General features: G+C 46.4%; 1 protein-coding gene across 12 annotated transcripts in view; it reads right to left on the reverse strand.

The window, feature by feature from the left end:
- Positions 1 to 18,834, reverse strand: part of ABI1 (abl interactor 1) — an 83,373-nt gene that overhangs the window by 21,673 nt on the left and 42,866 nt on the right. For all 12 annotated transcript variants that reach the window (XM_075587638.1, XM_075587634.1, XM_075587636.1 and 9 more), the window contains exon 3: positions 7,468 to 7,644. In XM_075587638.1, coding sequence (XP_075443753.1) covers positions 7,468 to 7,644 — 177 coding nt within the window. The remainder of the gene's footprint in view (positions 1 to 7,467; positions 7,645 to 18,834) is intronic.

An 18,834-nucleotide genomic window follows, 5' to 3' on the forward strand; every position in this document is an offset into this window, starting at 1 on the left:
TTGCCTTTGGTGGAAAGATGAGCCACTCTGATTCTTTTTCAAACCATTCCGAATTCTTGCACAGACTGTCAGAGGCCTTCAGGGACTTGTACTAAAAGCCAAGTACGGAATATTTATCTTATGAGACAATGGTCCATTCCATTCGTCTTCTGGGGCGGGGGGTGAGAAAAGAAAGTTGCTTGACATTTCTATTATGCAGTGAACAGCCGAGCATATACTATGTAAGGAATACTTTTAAATATAGTTTTAAATAACATTACTGCTTTGTGGAATCTTAAGAAAAGAAAGGAATTGTCTGCTAGGACTAATTAACAAAACATTCAACCACAGAAATAACTTTACGGGGTCTGCTTCTGGCACTAGGGAGAAAAATGCACCGTTAGTTTATGTGACTACACGGAGCACTTAGAAAATAAATGTTTTTCATGTCTTGCTGAATTCACAATAGTCTATTAGCCTACAAGTTACATCTCACCACTTTACCAGGTGTCTGACCTGCTTTTTTTGTTCTTCCAAAAATTCTAAATATATGTTACATTTTAATAACAATTTGCAGCTTTCGGTTAATTGATTTACTTAAAACAAAGTCAAAAAGGAAACCAAGAAACAGAAAAACTCATCAGCATCTTCCTACCCTTTAAGGCATCACCCAGAATGCCTAGCGGGCTGCCGAATCCAACATGAACAACAACAACAACAACCCATGGCAGTGTCAGGACATAACTAGGGGATGGTAGTAATTGTCATAAGCTACATTCTAGCAGCTTTTTTTCTCGTCTGTATGCAAATGCCTCTTGCAGGCATCCTCAGAGGCCACCACTGACTCAGAGGACCCCTAACGGGGGGGCATGCTTGACTACGGTGGGCTCTGGGAGGGTGAGGATTGTAGACCACATCCAACAATGTGTGCCACTGCACAACTCCTATGCTGCACTAGCAGGGCAGAACTGCAACACAAAATCACTCACTATAGTTGAAGAGGATGTGGGGGGGTTTCTGGAATAATTGACAGTGTCAGAAAAATGGGATCCCAGAAAAGGAGAGAACTCCTCTTTGGGGATTGCATTGCAAGAGGTATAGATTTGGGAGTAAGTAATGAGGGTAGGAAGTAGGTGAGGTGCCTTCCTGCAGCTCAGAGGGATATTGGGTACATTCTGGGAATTAAGGTAGCAAGACAGGAGGGAAGAGGCATACATCATTGTTCACATAGGGACCAATGACCTGGCTAGGCATGAATTTCAGGTAGTGTAGAAGGTATTTAGGGAGTTAGGGACAGTTCTTGGGCAGTTGGCATCAGTGACTTTTTCAGAGACATTGCCAATATACAGGGGTGGGGACTTGGGAAGGCAGGAGTCTTCACACCAGAGACTTTAATGTGTGATTGAGGAAGTGGTGTGGAAAGGAGGGATTTTGATTTATTTCACATATATTTTCTACTTGGAGGGACATTGGCCTATATGAAAAATCAAGTCTGCATCCATCTTGGAAGGGAACTAGGTTACTCCATGGGCAGTCCAGATGTTTCATTAGTCTTTAAACTAGATGAGGGAGGCAGTGAAATTAGTTCAGATAAATCCAACTGACCCAATCCTCCCCCCTTGTAAGAGAAAATGAATGAATAGGACTTTACCACAGGAAACATACTGGGGAACAGAAGACCGCTTCAATAGAAAAAGAAAGATTAAAACCCAGGTAGAATGGGGTGTGCCAGAGAAACAGGAGGGATCAGGAAAAGCAGCAAGAAAAATATTTGGCCTACGGTATGTGTACAAATGCTCATAGTTTGGAAAATAAAATACCAGAATTAAATGCAATAATGATAAGTGAAGATTTGTATATCGTGGCTATTACCGAGTCATGGTACAAGAAAAATCGGTACTGAGCAACTTTACCAGGTTACACGCTATTTAACAAGTAAAAGGAGGAGTTGCCTTTGTCTCTCCAGTAACGAATACATTTACTTTAAGGTTGTTCCTGCCATAAAAGGCCAGACACTTTGGGTAACCCTAGAATCTGATGAGGTTGTCATTCGCACTGGGGTGATCTACTGACCACCAGGACAAGAGGAGGAATTGGAGATGAAAATGGCAATGAAAGGAGAGGTCATTATTATGGTAGACTTCAATCTGCCACAGGTAGACTGGCATGTCTAGGTCAGGTTCAGTCCAAAGCGGGGACATCTTGGATTCTTTGCAGGGGACATCTCAAGCAGTTAGGGATGGAGCCCACTCACAAGGAAGCAACACTAGCTTCAATACTTATGGAATAGAGAACTCGGGCTCCAGTTATCATCAATTAATGTGATTTCGCATAAAGATAGAGGCTGACGTCAGCGATGGGAAAATATTTAAGGGATTCTTTGGCCGGGTGGAAGTATTAAAATATAAAAGATAAAAAATTGAATATGCAATCCTTAACATACTAATACAGAAGAAAGAAGAAGATAGAGAGCTATATCATGTTAAACAGGAGGCTCAGCAAATACTTAGCTGTGCAAAAGAGAATATAGTCCAGTCAGGAATATTTTTGGGGGGTTATAAAAGTGAAAGGGAAAAAAAAGAGAAATAGTAAGGCTAAAGTCAGAAGAGGCTGGTCATGTAGAAGGTATAGCAGACAACCTGAATATTTTTTGTTCAGTCTTCACAGCTGGAGGTGAGGGGGAGGAAACACAGTTGGGTAACAGGAATACGAATGAGAAGTCCATGTGCAGAGGAAAATTGGAACTTGGAACTGTCAAAACTTAAAGTGGACAAGTCAATGGGGCTACATGGGATACATCCAAGGATATTAAAAGAACTTAGGCGAGTACTGGAAAAATGGTTTACAAATGCATTTAACAGTCAACATAAACAGGTGTAGTTCCAGAAATCCAAGCTTAGGCAAGGTCCCCGGTGGCGACAGTGGCGTGCGCGCCGCACACCAGACACTAACCTCAACTAGGCAGGCCGCAGAGTTTTCTTGCGTGTTGGCTCACGCAGTGCGGTGGCGCGTCAGCCAGCAGGGGAGACAACACGATGGGGTCACGTGGTGCGCCGGGAGCCAATACGAGGGCAGATTGCGCAACAAATTGGTCCAAGCAGTGTTGTGCTTAGAGTTGCGCAGCGCTTTGAGCTGCGCCCCCTCCCCCTCCGATTTGGCCACGCCCCCCGCTCCCTACAGACCGTGGTTTTAAGCTGTGCATGCGCCACCAGGACACCAGGTGCACGTGCAGCAGCCACCACGGAGATTTACGCTTGGTCCCGCTTCACAAAAGCAGGACGCAAGTCACTACAGGCCCATAAGCCTGACGTCAGTAGTGGGGCAAGTCACTGTAAAAACACTGTTGAAAGAAAGAATTATTAAATATCTAAATCCCAGCCACTTACAAGATCCCAGGCAGCATGGGTTTACGTGGGGAGATCATGTCAAACAGATCCAAATGCTTGGTTTGTTTGTTTTACTGGATGATTAAGGTAACACAATAGAACTTGGATAGTAAGAACTTGGACACTGCCACAGAGCAGACAGATAAACAAGTTGCAATGCTTGAGATTGGACTCCAAGTTGATTAAACGGATAAAACACTGGATAAAAGATAGGCGACAGGGTTGTGGCAAATGGAGTATATTCAGGGGAGGAAAGGATCTTTAACATATTTATTAATTACATAAAAATAGTCTGAAAGGAAAAATATGCATCTTTGCAGATGACAATTATCTGCAACAGGGTTGACACATCAAGGGGAAAGTGGGTTGTCTCTCTCTCTCATAGGCTAAATGGTCTGTCAGTCACCCAGGGACAGCCAGTGAGGCTGCACATCTCTCCTCCTCTTAAGTGTCGCATATGAAGTGTCTGTGGAGTTCCAATTGGCGTTGAATTGGAGGTGAAGAATACAAAAACTGGACTCTGCACTTCACTTGGCTTTTTAAATGGTTTGACAATTTTTTCACATAGACAAACTTTCTAAGCTGCTTTGTAACCTTCAGTAATACACTGCCCTCCCAGACCTGATTTATACTCCAATACCTGGGAACTCTCCTCTCCTACCTGTCTCTCCCGGCATCTCACTATGACCTCCCTATTTATTTTTCTGTTTGCCGTTTCCTCACTCCTTTGTAAGCTTTTCTGTTCTCTCCAACCCCCCACATGTCTATCTCTCCTTCCCTCCCCATATGCCTGTGCCCACGCACTGCACCACTATTTACACACCTCTATCCCCACAACTTATACACCCCTCAATAAAAAGCACCCCCACAAATCCTCCTCGCTCTCGGGATCTCGCTTGCAATCCTGGCACCACAAACACGCACACACCTCCCTTTCACCTCTTTACCTGGTAATGGTGTTAACCCATCTAATTTAATACTGACCAACCGTAAAACTCGCCTCTCAAAAGAAGCATCCCACTACTCTGCACTCATGGCTAATGTCCAACACCCACAGTCGCTATCCACCAACCACTGTGGCCAAGCACGGCCATCTACTGCACTTAGTCTCCCAACTTACCACTTAGACTGTAAGCTCTCCGGGCAGGAATATTCCATTATAATTCCCAGTACTGTATTGTCTTTGTAAATCTCCAAGTATACTGTCGGCGCTATATAAATACATACTCCTCTGTGATAGACTGAGTGGCCCTCACTCACCCAGGAAACACTGGGGGAGGGGATTTTAATGGCAGTGGAGACAGCAAGGAGAGGAGGAGACAGATGAGTAGGAGAGGAGGGAGTGTAGTGTGCACAGGGAGGAGCAGGCACAGTAAGGCAGGGAGTGCAAAGAGGAGCAGGGCATGATGGAGGAAGAGAACAGAGAACAGAGAACAGAGAACAGAGAACAGAGAACAGAGAACAGAGAACAGAGAACAGACAGCAAGGAGGAGGAGGAGACAGATGAGTAGGAGAGGAGGGAGTGTAGTGTGCACAGGGAGGAGCAGGCACAGTAAGGCAGGGAGTGCAAAGAGGAGCAGGGCATGATGGAGGAAGAGAACAGAGAACAGAGAACAGAGAGAGAACGTAGAGAGGACAGACAGCAAGGAGAGGAGGAGACAGAAGTACTGGTTATTACATGCTAACAAATGTTAATGTGTGTGATTGAACTAGGGAATCAATTGTAAAAACAGTTGAGAGGGAAAGATGGAGAACCAGTGCGAGGATATCCGTTTTTCATCGCTTCGCTCTACAATCGAAAGTGTATTTATGGAGCCAAGATGTTCAACAGCAACAGTATTTTTAGTATCTGGTCTTGAATCAGTCCACAGTTTCGTGTTGCTAGGAGATATTGCTGGATTAACCTTGTATATTGTTGTATATGCATTGCGGTCCCACCTACACTTCTTAGCGTAGGTGGGCCTGCTAGGAATATACACCGGTTTCTGACACCTAAAGGGGTTAACGATTACCTTGGGTGTCACTACTGTGAAAAACAATTTGTGTCCACGCATTAAAGCATGCCATGCACATATTTTGCGTCAAGCATAAACCATGCAAACTCAATTCCTGGTCTGAAAATACATTCTAGCTCATTGTTAGAAAACAAAGCTGACTTTTTCAAGTGAGTTAGTGCAACACTGCTCCAGTATTCCCCGGAGACGAGAAGTGCATGGGAACAAGTCTACAGCTTCATGCCTTGGGAGACCAAAATCACATTCCCTTTCAACTCCAGTACAAGCACATTATGCTTTTTGGGTGGTAAACAGCTGGTTTGCAGAGCGGTTACCTTTAGCCTCATTTCTGCACAACAAATAGTTACAAATCCAGAATACAAATACATTGCTTTGAAAAACTCTATTTTGACTAAATTGGTAATTTCTCCAATGACATTTAAGTTTAAGAGAAGCGAAATAATTTAAAAGTGTGTGCCCACATTTTAGTTTTTTTTATTTTATTTGCATGCAAACTTATTTTAAAATGTAGTAACGTGTATCTACTTTTTCTTTGAAATTATAAACATTTCATATACAGAATATGTTTCCTACACAGCACATACAATGTGTGTATAACAACCTCTGCAGTCATCTAAACCAGGGGTGATCCATCCAGTCCTTAACATCCCCCAACAGGTCAGGTTAAGGATTTCTTGGCTTCAGCACAGGTGGTGCAGTCTTCGACTGAGCCACCTGTGCTGAAGCTAGGATAGCCTTAATACCCACCTGGTGGGGGGGGGGGGGGGTGTAGAGGACTGGTGTTGAGCACCACTGATCTAAAGCATATGACAGAAAAGAGAGAATAAAACATATCACCTGGAACTCATTCCAAGGATTGTAGATTAAAACCTTAGTCAGTGAACGATTACCAATTGTGAAGCTCAATAAAACGAACAGGCCAACAACCGCCCGCACAGGCGACTATGGCTGAAGTTCTATCATTTAAGCATTCTATAAAGGAGCCAGACAAATTAAAAGTAGGGCTATAAATGCCTCGCAACCTGGAGACAGAATTTATTTCAAGTTGTGTGCAGAATTGTAACAACTTCCATGAGCGAGGATTCTGAGACCAGCGCTGGCATAGGAGCAAATAAGTAGAATTTTAGGAGTGGGGGTTGGGGGGTGGGGGGTTCAATTGCATTGATATAACCGTGATTGTGTTAACTATTGACTTGCCAGTTAATGCTTGATAGCAGCCATCAGTCTCTGCGTGGCAGGCAATGTACAGTACTATGGGAATACGGTGAATCCCTGTAGCTGCCTGAATTAGGCTGCGCCCATAGTGCGCACAACGGCGCAAATTAAATACAGCACCTCCATCAGGCCAGCCATAGTGCGCGCAACTGTGAGGAAGCGTGACCGCGCGGCAGAATTTTGAAGATAAATCATTTGTTTTTTTTTCGCGCAACGGCCGCGTCACGCAAGCCGTTCAGCCAATGAGGGTGAACCAGCCTGGTGATGTCACGGCCAAACCTCCCCATCAAAGTCCACGGATCGCTCGGCCTTATACGCACATTCAGGGATTTGAGGCTGGAACAGCTTTCGTTAGCTCAACAAAACTGAACTCTTAAAACCTCATGTACAATGTATGACCAAGAGTTTCTTCTCACCAATTGCCCAAAATGGGGGACACATTGCCAGACAGACGCTTTCTCACAGCTAGAAAATCGTTCAGTTGGTCCAATACATAAAATTATGACAAGGGGGTGCGGTCATAAGGACTACATCAAAGGATTGTAATATTCTTGATTTGTACTTCTCCATTTGCGAAATATATGCTTGATTCTATCTTTTTTTACCTTCTTTTTCAACATGTTATTTTTTTTTTTTACATTGTATTTTATTTACAAAAAACAATGAGTTTGGGGGGGAAACAAATTATTAGAACCTAAACGACCAACTAGTCTGCTTGATTAGCCACTAGTAAAATGCATCGTCAATTGTAATAAAGCTAATCTAGTAACAGACATTTAACCTCTTTGCTGCCAGAAGGGCCAGGGCATGTCGCTGGACCCTCTGACAGGTATGGGCTTAAAGATGTGGAGATTTATTAATAGAATTGTTACCTTAACTCCATGGCCTACATCATCCAGCACGGTGTAGTCTACGGGTTTCCGAATGTACCGGACGGGACGCTCTATGTTAGCGGGGGCGATAATCTTGTGACTCCTTGCAGTGTTCTTGTTCGTGGTTAAGATCCCGATCTCTCTGCGAGCCACCTTTTCTTTATGAATGTCCACGGTCTGCAAGGAAGGAAAGGGAGGAGGATCCTTTTAAAAACGGAGTGATGGAAGAAGTAGGATTGCGGAGGAGCTCATTAAAACGGCAGCTTGATTCCCGTATAAAATAATGTAAATAAAATGTACAGCACAATGTAATGATCTGTATTACCATCTCTCACACATTCAGCCCTGCGATGCTAGATTTGGGATTTAACTCCATTACTATTGATCTGTAATAACGCAGGGCTTTCCCACCCCCCAGTAGTCATACCTCTCGCATTTCCATCCAAGCCCATTAGTAGCGAGTGTGAGCTGTGACTATTAGTGGGAGACAGCCATGTTTTGGCCTCCAATCTCAGGGCAGGTTAGGGCTGTCCGAAATACCCAGCTATATTTAGTTTAGCTTTTTATCGCTCCCTGACAATTTTTCAGGGGAGGACCCTGGGACACGAGTCAAAGGCCACATCCTGTTCTCCAGGAGTGCAGGGATTGCAATATTGTGCTGTACAGATCAATTCCTTTTTAGGCATACCCAGCCATTTATTGCATCGCAGCCTCCCTGGGCCTTACATGCATTGGATGTAGATGGTATACAATAAGACATGCACAGTCTTAGCAAGTTGAAAACCCAAAGCCACTGTCTAATATAGGTGTATATTATTTGTTGGTGTCAATATAAGTGCTACGGAGTGACTTCAAGTGAACAATAATACACAAAGAAGCCCCAATGCTACATCCAATACGACCAATTATTTAGTTCATTGCTATCGGTTTGTTCTCTGTTCATTCTTCTTCCAAGTATGGGTCATTTAGTTAAATCCTTGGGCCAAAACATTTCAAACCTTCAACCATTTACACCCTCCAGCAGGTTCCTACTCTACCCATTTGTTACAGTGTTGTATTTCTTCCACTGTAAAGAGAAAAAAAGGAAACAAAATAATAACCGTCAACAGCATTGGATGGTTGACATGTATGCAGTGCTTAAGGGTTCAAATTGAGAATGTGCTGTGTATGAGCTACAGTGCAGGTAAAACTGGTTAAAAAAAAAATTATATCAGTATAACGAATCATTAGTGATCTTTGCTATAAGGGAAAGGTTATTTTTCCATTGGATAATTCAGTGTGGAGAAGAAAGGAGATACAGTGCACGTTTGAGAAGGACAAGTTCCAAACAGCAGCTCAAAGTTTCAGACCTTTAATTAGACATTAAAAAATGTTAAGGTTGGTAAAAGTGACAAAAGAACCTCAACCGTACAGTACACAGTAAAATACCAACAACACTTGTGGTGCATTTGCATGTCTCAGACAGGTCTGCAACCCTGTCCTTCCCCATTATCGCTTAGCACAGCGTTGCGCAAACTGGGGGACGCAAGCTTATGTAGGGGGGGGGCGCAGGCTGCGTGCGGGGAAACCTGGGGGCGGGCAGAGCTGTGCACAGGCGGCCAGAAGCTCCGTGCAGAGGCTGCTTCCAGTTCCCTGCTGTGTCTGCCTGCAGAGGGAGCGGGGCCTTGCTGCGGGGCCTTCCCTGCACACAGACAAACCCTGCTACTCCTGTCTGTTACCTGCCCGGTTTCAGCAGCACATGGGGGGACCGGAGCAGGTTTACTCCCCCCACCAGGTGTGTGTGTGTGTGTGTGTGTGTGTGTGTGTGTGTGTGTATATATATATTTATATATATATATATATATATATATATATATATATATATATATATATATATATGGACTGCAGTGTGTGTTTGTGTGTGTGTACTGTGCCTGTTGGTTGTCTGTGTGTGGGTGTTGTGATTGAGTGTTGTGTTGGTGGTGATTATGTGAGTGTTGGTTGTGACTGTGTGTGTGTAGTGATTGAGTGTGTGCTGTGTTGGTTGTGATTTGAGTGGGTGTTGTGTGTGTGCGTGTGTGCGTGTGTGCTGTGCCTGTTGGTTGTCTGTCTGTGTGTGTGTTGTGATTGAGTGTGTGTTAGTTGTGTGTGTTGTGATTGTGTGTGTGGGTGTTGTGATTGAATGCAGCAGTGCACAAACTGAGGGGGCGCCCCGGGCGCAAGATTATTTAGGCGGGGCGGGTGCAGCAAAACCTGGCTGCGCAGGCAAAAAAGATGTGCGCACGCAGCCAAACAGAATAGTGCAGGTGGGGCCACGTGATTCGGAGGTACGGGGGAGGAGCACGCCCCAGCGCTGTGATGTCAAACGCCCCTCCTTCCGGTGTCTGCCCTACAATAGCGCTGTGTTCCTGCTCTCCTCCGCTGGCAACCTGCTTCGCTGCGATCCTCTGCAAGTGAAAGGTAGGCTGCCACTATATCAATCATACTATGAATGTACAGAAATAAAAGTGTAAACACTTCCCCGCTCGTGCTTGCAAAATGATGCAGGACACCCTGTGCTCATGCTTGGAGAGTTAGTGATGTCATCGCTCTCAGCGGCAGCGTGCACGCAGCCTAATTTTGCAAGAGCGAGCTGTTGAAGTATGTAAGTATTTAGGCTGCGCTTATAGTGCCGGCGATGCGACGTCGTCCGAAAACAAATGCATTGTTGCCGCCGCGTGCGCTTATAGTAAGCGTGGCGTGGTGACGCAATTTTTTGAAGCCGACAATATTTGATTTTTATGGGGCTGTCGCCTCATGTGACAGCCCCTGAACCAATCAATGGCCTGGTCGCCCGCACCGCCGCCGCAAAGCGAAATACAACTTTCGCTAGCGGCGACGGGTGACGTCGCGGGCACTATACGCGCGGCCTTAGACATATTTGTATTTACATTGTATACCGTTTAATAACGTTTTTTTTTAAATGTGATTTTGATTACATCAGGCAGGGGGGGCCCGAGAAATTTCATGGATAAAAAGGGGGGCTCGGCATAAGAATTTTGCTCACCCCTGGCTTAGCAAACCGTGCTTCCACTGCAGACCTATAATTGTAACATTAAGCGGGAAAGGCTTAGGCCGCGTCCAGGGTGAAGATGAGCGCGCGTGTGCACGCGTGCTCAGCGCGATCCAACACATTGCGACAATGTGTTGGTCCAGGGTGCACGTGCCCATGCTGTGGTCAGCTGCTTGCCGAGACATATTTTTGTATTTGTCGCGCTTGCCCTGGTCAAGTGCGCGGTTCAGCCAATGAGGGTGAACCGCTCACGTGACGTCACAGTCACGCGCCCCCCACGCACACAACTGACAGGCCAGAAATCGCCGGACGTCACGGCGCTCGAGCACCAGCTTCTACCCTGGACGAGGCCTTATATGTAAACCCCTTTGCTATGCAATGTTCTGCAGGCCGCTCAGGCAGCAGAGAGCGTCAAATAACCACAGGCACGAAAACATGGCTGTATTTCAATGTCCGATTTTAAAACAAAAGTAAAGCATACTGTACATTATTTATACAGTGTTAAAAACATGAGAAACATTGCGTTCATTTGTATGCTCTGCTTCCTTTAGGAAATCCAGTTTTGCCCCTTTTAAACACTGCGCTTACATTTTAAATCAGATGCTCTATTCAAGACCTCACTTGAAATATTAAGTGTCCGGGATCTTAAAAAAAAACTAAACATGCTAATCAGATGCTCGAGTTGAAGAAAAATCTGGATTTTTAACCGTTAAATAAAACGTATGCTCATGGTGGCAAGATACCCACATTATACAGTCTGAGACAAACCAACACAAACTTCTGGGGGGATTGCTGCATTAACTGTGAGAATTTCCCTTTATGATGTATGTCTAACAGCAATATTAAATATTAATGGCAGTAATGCAAACAGACCAGCATTAGCAAAACCTCAAAGAAAATCTATACACAGTTACATCAACCCTGTGGGTAGACTTACGGACTCCTATAAGAATTGGGATGCACATCAAGAAATAGGATTGTTCTGATGATTTAGTACGACAGTAGTTGACCAGTGACTGAGCAGGAAGCATTGTGTGACCAGATATGAGATTCTGTCCTTTCATTAGCAAGGATTCAGGAGGCCCCAACCAATAACAATTAGAATCGCCAACAACAACCTGAAGATCAGGGGCTAGTCCCACCTGGCTTCAACACAACAAAAACTGGGACTGACCAGTAAACCACTGTGTTTTGTAAAGAAAAAAGGTGCCCCAAAAAAACCCTACATGTCTATGCAAACTACAATAAATAATGTAACTTAAAAGCAGCGATCCCAACCCCAAAAAGCTTTAACCTTAGCTGCACCGGGGACTCAAGATATTTGTAGGTTGTTTTTTGTGCTTGGGGGGAGGGGGTGGGGGGGAAACTCCAAATATGGCCGCTGGATAACAAATAGAAAGTCGCAACCGAATCTCCTGATGTTGCAAGTCTCTATTGGCCATCGCAAACCTCTGACCCCAGAGGACACCCGGTCAATGCAATTTGGAAATTGCTTTACCTTTGACCTTCCAAAGCAAAAAAGTGTTTTTTTTTTGGTTTTGTTTTACAAATCTGTGGCGTTTGAAATTAGGATTCAGGTTTACATTTGAAATGGTTCTGAATAATCATAAGTGTTACAAATAAAACAGGGAGTGCCATATCGCAGATTTACCCCAACAAGTAAGTCTTGCGGACGGGGAAAAAAAAACAAAAAAAATTAAAAACAGTGCGCCGATTGGATTAGAAAATTCTTAGAAAATTCACAAATTGTGGGCATCATGAAGTCTCCTTAAGATATTACTGATTACATACACACACACAATCCTTATTCCAGAACTGATCACAGGTGTTGAACAACATATGACAAAATGTAGCTCCTGACTGTAATATGTTTACTAGGTTAAAACTAGGCGAATACTACTCCTATTAAAGTGGGAGGTGAAATCTGAGTGAAATTTGTTTTGGTTTTTTTTGGAGGGGGGGGGGGAAGAGTTGCTTTTACTGACCATATCTCTTTATTTCCACCTTATTAAGTTCCACTGCCCCAACTAAGAAAAGGGAACATTTTCACACTTCAGGATTTGATATTACCAAATTTTTTAAAGGAATTCAAAGGGCAATAAGCACCTAGTTTTATCTAATTAAACATATCACCCTATTAGTTCACTCTGGTCCTTAGTGGGACTGCACATTAACGCACGAGTTAGCAAACGCTCAAACAGCTCTATTACAAAAGCATTACATTAGCAGTATTGCTCTCACAACTCTGTTAGTTCTACTTCATTGGTCCTTGACACAGTAATGATATTTCAAGCATTCTAATTGCTGTCTTCCATAAACTACCAGCCGGGATATCCTCCTCTCAGTTTATTCTTGGCAGATGTACCCTGGGTCTCTCTATTCCTTCAGAACAGTTTCCTTAAGAAGGCAAAATTAGTATCTGCCAATATCCTTCACGCGGTCTTAAGCTCGACATAGGGGGTTGGATTGATTGCATCAAGACCCTAACCTGCATTACAGAGCAAATCACCACCATCCATCGCCTCTGAGGGGCAACATTATCATATTCTGCAATAGCCAATTGCCTCCCTGGATCTGAATGGATTAAACCAGCACAGTAACCATTTAACACAAGCCTCTAGGGAATACCAAAGGCCAATCAATTTCATGTCTACAGCTAGATTAGGACAATATAGCACACAGAAGACATGAGACCCTACTCATAATGCCGTGAGGTCAGTTTTCATGTCAGGGAAGCTCTAAACTCCATTAAAATGAATGGTGCTCAGAGAGAAAAACAAAGTGCAAGAAGGAAAAAGAAACAAAGACTATGCCATTGTATTTTATATATTTAAAAAAAAAAAAATTTTGGTAGGTGTGACACAAATGAATCATTAGCCGTGCCAATATAAAATGTGTCTGGTCAGTGCACAGTTATGAATATTGATACCCCTGTACTGGTATGTGACATATCCTCATTAAGTTAGAAATTAAAAACATTTCCACTGGCAAGTCTATTAATGGTAACAATTTATTTTCTATGTAACGGGTATTCCGCCACCCCCAATCGCAGATACAGTGAATGTGGGGGGAACCTATATGTTACCAGGTGTGGTGCGTTATACCTGTCAAGCTCACAGGAGGTCTAAGCCTCCGCCAGTGAGAGCCTGGGGTGAATCCTCTGGAACGTTCTCGGTTTCAGCGCCTCCACCTGTGTAGGGTTCTAGGGATGTAGAAGGTTGCCTACACAGGACCCGCATATACAATAACCACGTACTCAAGGATGTATATAACCAGTTTACTGTAACGCAGAATATATATGCAGGCAATAACACACACTTATAACATTCCCTCTAGGGAGTAACTCCACAGTCACCGTATATCCCCACACTGTGTCCACAGCCCAACCCCCTTGTCCCGTGGTCAGAGCTGCCACTATGTGTAGTTGTGATATGTTAGGATACGTTGGTGCACTTAGGAAGATACCTGCCGAGCGCTCCTGCACTCGGGCCTGCAAGCGACTTCGAAAAGGATCTGCTGCTTGGTGATCCCGTCTTATCCTATGTTTCCTCGCATGGGTCCGCCAGGGGCGATCCCACCCTGGAGATAGTCTCTGTCTCTGTGGGCACAGACTTGAGCCCAAGTCTGTTCTCTGGGAGCGCAGCATCCGCTGTGTCCCTATCTAACACTAGTACTACTGTGACAGGATCCCTAACCTAGGGCCTGTCCCTGTAGCACCACAAGCTGGGGGAGTGAGGACCTATCTGGGGCCTAGGGGGTTACTGGCCTAATCCGTTCCCCTAGCTCTTCCCGGTCCTGACTGCTAACTAATACTCCCAGCACCTGCAGCAACCCACTGCACTAACTGTACCTGCAACCAACGCACTGCAGACCTTCGGACCCACTCTCGGACCCACTCTCGGACAGACCCTCGGACAGACCCTCGGACAGACCCTCGGACAGACCCTCGGACAGACCCTCGGACAGACCCTCGGACAGACCCTCGGACAGACCCTCGGACAGACCCTCGGACAGACCCTCGGACCCACTCCCGGACAGACCCTCGGACCCACTCCCGGACAGACCCTCGGACCCACTCCCGGACAGACCCTCGGACCCACTCCCGGACAGACCCTCGGACCCACTCTCGGACAGACCCTCGGACCCACTCTCGGACAGACCCTCGGACCCACTCTCGGACAGACCCTCGGACCCACTCTCGGACAGACCCTCGGACCCACTCTCGGACAGACCCTCGGACCCACTCTCGGACAGACCCTCGGACCCACTCTCGGACAGAGACTCGGACCCACTCTCGGACAGAGACTCGGACCCACTCTCGGACAGAGACTCGGACCCACTCTCGGACAGAGACTCGGACCCACTCTCGGACAGAGACTCGGACCCACTCTCGGACAGAGACTCGGACCCACTCTCGGACAGAGACTCGGACCCACTCTCGGACAGAGACTCGGACCCACTCTCGGACAGAGACTCGGACCCACTCTCGGACAGAGACTCGGACCCACTCTCGGACAGAGACTCGGACCCACTCTCGGACAGAGACTCGGACCCACTCTCGGACAGAGACTCGGACCCACTCTCGGACAGAGACTCGGACCCACTCTCGGACAGAGACTCGGACCCACTCTCGGACAGAGACTCGGACCCACTCTCGGACAGAGACTCGGACCCACTCTCGGACAGAGACTCGGACCCACTCTCGGACAGAGACTCGGACCCACTCTCGGACAGAGACTCGGACCCACTCTCGGACAGAGACTCGGACCCACTCTCGGACAGAGACTCGGACCCACTCTCGGACAGAGACTCGGACCCACTCTCGGACAGAGACTCGGACCCACTCTCGGACAGAGACTCGGACAGAGACTCGGACAGAGACTCGGACAGAGACTCGGACCCACTCTCGGACAGAGACTCGGACCCACTCTCGGACAGAGACTCGGACCCACTCTCAGACAGAGACTCGGACCCACTCTCAGACAGAGACTCGGACCCACTCTCAGACAGAGACTCGGACCCACTCTCAGACAGAGACTCGCACCCACTCTCAGACAGAGACTCGCACCCACTCTCAGACAGAGACTCGGACCCACTCTCAGACAGAGACTCAGACCCACACTCTCTCTCTCAGCCACACACACACTCTCTCAGCCACACACACACTCTCTCAGCCACACACACACTCTCTCAGCCACACACACACTCTCTCAGCCACACACACACTCTCTCAGCCACACACACACTCTCTCAGCCACACACACACTCTCTCAGCCACACACACACACTCTCTCAGCCACACACACACACTCTCTCAGCCACACACACACACTCTCTCAGCCACACACACACACTCTCTCAGCCACACACACACTCTCTCAGCCACACACACACTCTCTCAGCCACACACACACTCTCTCAGCCACACACACTCTCTCAGCCACACACACACACACACTCTCTCAGCCACACATACACACACACACACACACACACTCAGCCACACACACACACACACACTCAGCCACACAAACACACACACACACACTCTCTCAGCCACACACACACACACTCTCTCAGCCACACACACACACTCTCTCAGCCACACACACACACACACACACACTCTCAGACAGACACACACACTCACTCTCTCTCAGACACACACACACACACTCACTCTCTCTCAGACACACACACACTCACTCTCTCTCTCAGACACACACACACTCACTCTCTCTCTCAGACACACACACTTACTCTCTCTCAGACACACACACACACACACACACACACTCTCAGACACACACACTCTCTCAGACACACATACACACACACACACACACACACACACATTTAGCTAAGCCTGAGATTCTCTCCCATAAACAGGGAGGTGTGGCCAGACTGACTATTGATACAGTACAGCTCTTCCTACCTAAAGCATGCTGTCCCAGAAGGAAGTTCCTCTGCTTGTTTGCCGTCACTCCCTTCCTCTCCTCTCCTCCCCCTTCCTCTCCTCTCCTCTCCTCCCCCTTCCTCCCCAGCAGAGCCTGCAGTGGTTTGGGCTTCTCGGGTTGAGCTGACAGCCAAGTGCAGAGCCGCACTGCTCACTGTAAACCCCGCACTGGCTGTCCTCTGGTAGTGCGCTGGTCAGCACAGCGCGGGGGATGCTGGGTTGGGGCTTCCCCGCCCTCAGTCCCAAGTTGGGAAGTTGGGAAGAGGGGGGGGAGCGGGCTCGCAGGCATCAGGCCGGACACTCTGCTTGCCCTGCGGGACCTCTGCTCTGCGCATGCTGAATCGCTGCCATTTAAAAAAAAAATTTTTTTTTTTTTTTTAAATTTAAATGGCAGGGCCGCACGGGGGCTGGACCAAATCATTTTGCGGGCCTTATGCGGCCCGCGGGCCGGACGTTCCCCACCCCTGGTCTATGGGCTTGATCAATACCTTAAGGCAGGGGGGCGCAATCTTTTCCCCTGCCACCTGTCCCCTCACCTCGTGCCCCTCATGCTTACCTTGACTGACATCCTGTTGCCACGGCAACACTACGTCATGACTGCGGCATCATTTGATGCCGCGTTGCCATGGCGACGTGTCACCAGGAGCCATCTGAATCAAGGTAAGGAGAAATTTACAGAGGCCTTGCAGCTCCCCCGGCATTAAATTTAAAAGCCTTCAGGAAGCGCATGGGACCTTTGTAAACCCCGCGCCCCCTGCAGCGAATCTCGCGCCCCACTTTGCGCTCCCCTGCCTTAAGGCAATGTGATCGCACCGCACACGGACGCCTCCGCACGTTTTCTCCAGCATGGACGACGCCTCATGCGTCAATACAGCATGGATATTAGTTAGAAAAAGAAAGTTCTTTAAAAGACGCTTCTTTATCCACCATTTCTTAATGTTCGTAAACCTCAGCAGAACACAGGACTATGCACCAACAGCAACAACCAAACTATTTTTCAATTGCAAAAAAAGTTAATGAAATTAGGACCAACATGGTGTCAATTTACACTACTACCTTGTAAAAGTCAGGAATCAAACCTTCAAGGCCTCTCCAGTAGGAAAAGGCTGACATGCTATTGTATTTTATCACTTGTTATAGATAAACTAGACACCTTTTAGACTACACCCAATCCCACTTTCAGTAACTCTATGCAAAACCGCATGTGGCATACTAGAGCAGCCAAGAAGCCAGGTGGCCTATCTTCAAAACGTAGAACTGACCATGCATGGAATATTTTATTTATTTTTTAGCTAGAATGAGCAATTATGTACTTACTGGAGAGATTAACCAATTCACTGCTATATTAAAGTATTCAGAACCACCATCTATTCTTAATGTAAAATGCAGTCTTCTTGGAAAGATCCATGACTATTTTAGCCATCTATAGTCTTGGCTGCCAGAGGTGTCGAGTTGTACTGCAGAGCGGCAGAAATACCACTCATTGGCCTTGGCCCCTAGCAGCCAGAGTGGCCTGGAACACATTGGGAAGCGTTACATGCTCTGGTAACATTGGCTTTTAGTGTGGGGACACACACACACACACACACACACACACACACACACTATAATGGAGTAAGCCACACCCCCTTTAGAAAATGGTCTGCTTTGTAATATAAGATGGGGTAACATGTTTTTAAATTCAGGCTTTGTCCCTTTACCTGGTTTGTAATAACGAAAGATGGTCAGGGAGCTATTCATACAAGCAGCACTGCATAGATAATGCACTTAGCAATTCACAAGAAACTGGGGTTTGGGAAATTAGGGGATAGATTTCTAGAGAGAAGATGAGCAGCACTGCACCAAACCAGAATTTCTAAAAGGAAACAAAGCAAAGTATCTGTAGTCTAGTTCAGAGGTGCACAAACTGGGGGGCGCGAGACTTTATTGGGGGGGTGCCGTGTTTACAGAGGCCCCACACAGAGCGCAAGGCCTCCGTTAATTTACTTACCGGCTTCAGTCCATACATCTCTATGGCAACGTGGCATCAAATGACGCACTGCATTGGCATTAGTGAGGCATTTAAAGTGAGCTTTTAAGTGATAAATATAGTTAGACTATAGTTTGACTAGAGGTGACTGCATCTTTCTGCAAACTCCTTTATTCAAGACAACAAACGTTAAGCTATTCAGATCACACTATGATCCCATGCTTGCTAACCTGCATATTTTAACCCCCCACCCCTTTACAACTTATTCACTGCAGCCTCTCCCAAAACTGACTGCACAATACACAAACCCTGAACTGACTAGCATTGCAATGCACCAAAACATTTAACAAGGAAAAGGCACACCCCTGCTGTTTAGTCTGCACACACTCACTCTGCTCACAACAGCTCCAT

Source organism: Ascaphus truei, chromosome 2 (genome assembly GCF_040206685.1).
Source record: "Ascaphus truei isolate aAscTru1 chromosome 2, aAscTru1.hap1, whole genome shotgun sequence".
NCBI lineage: Eukaryota > Metazoa > Chordata > Amphibia > Anura > Ascaphidae > Ascaphus > Ascaphus truei.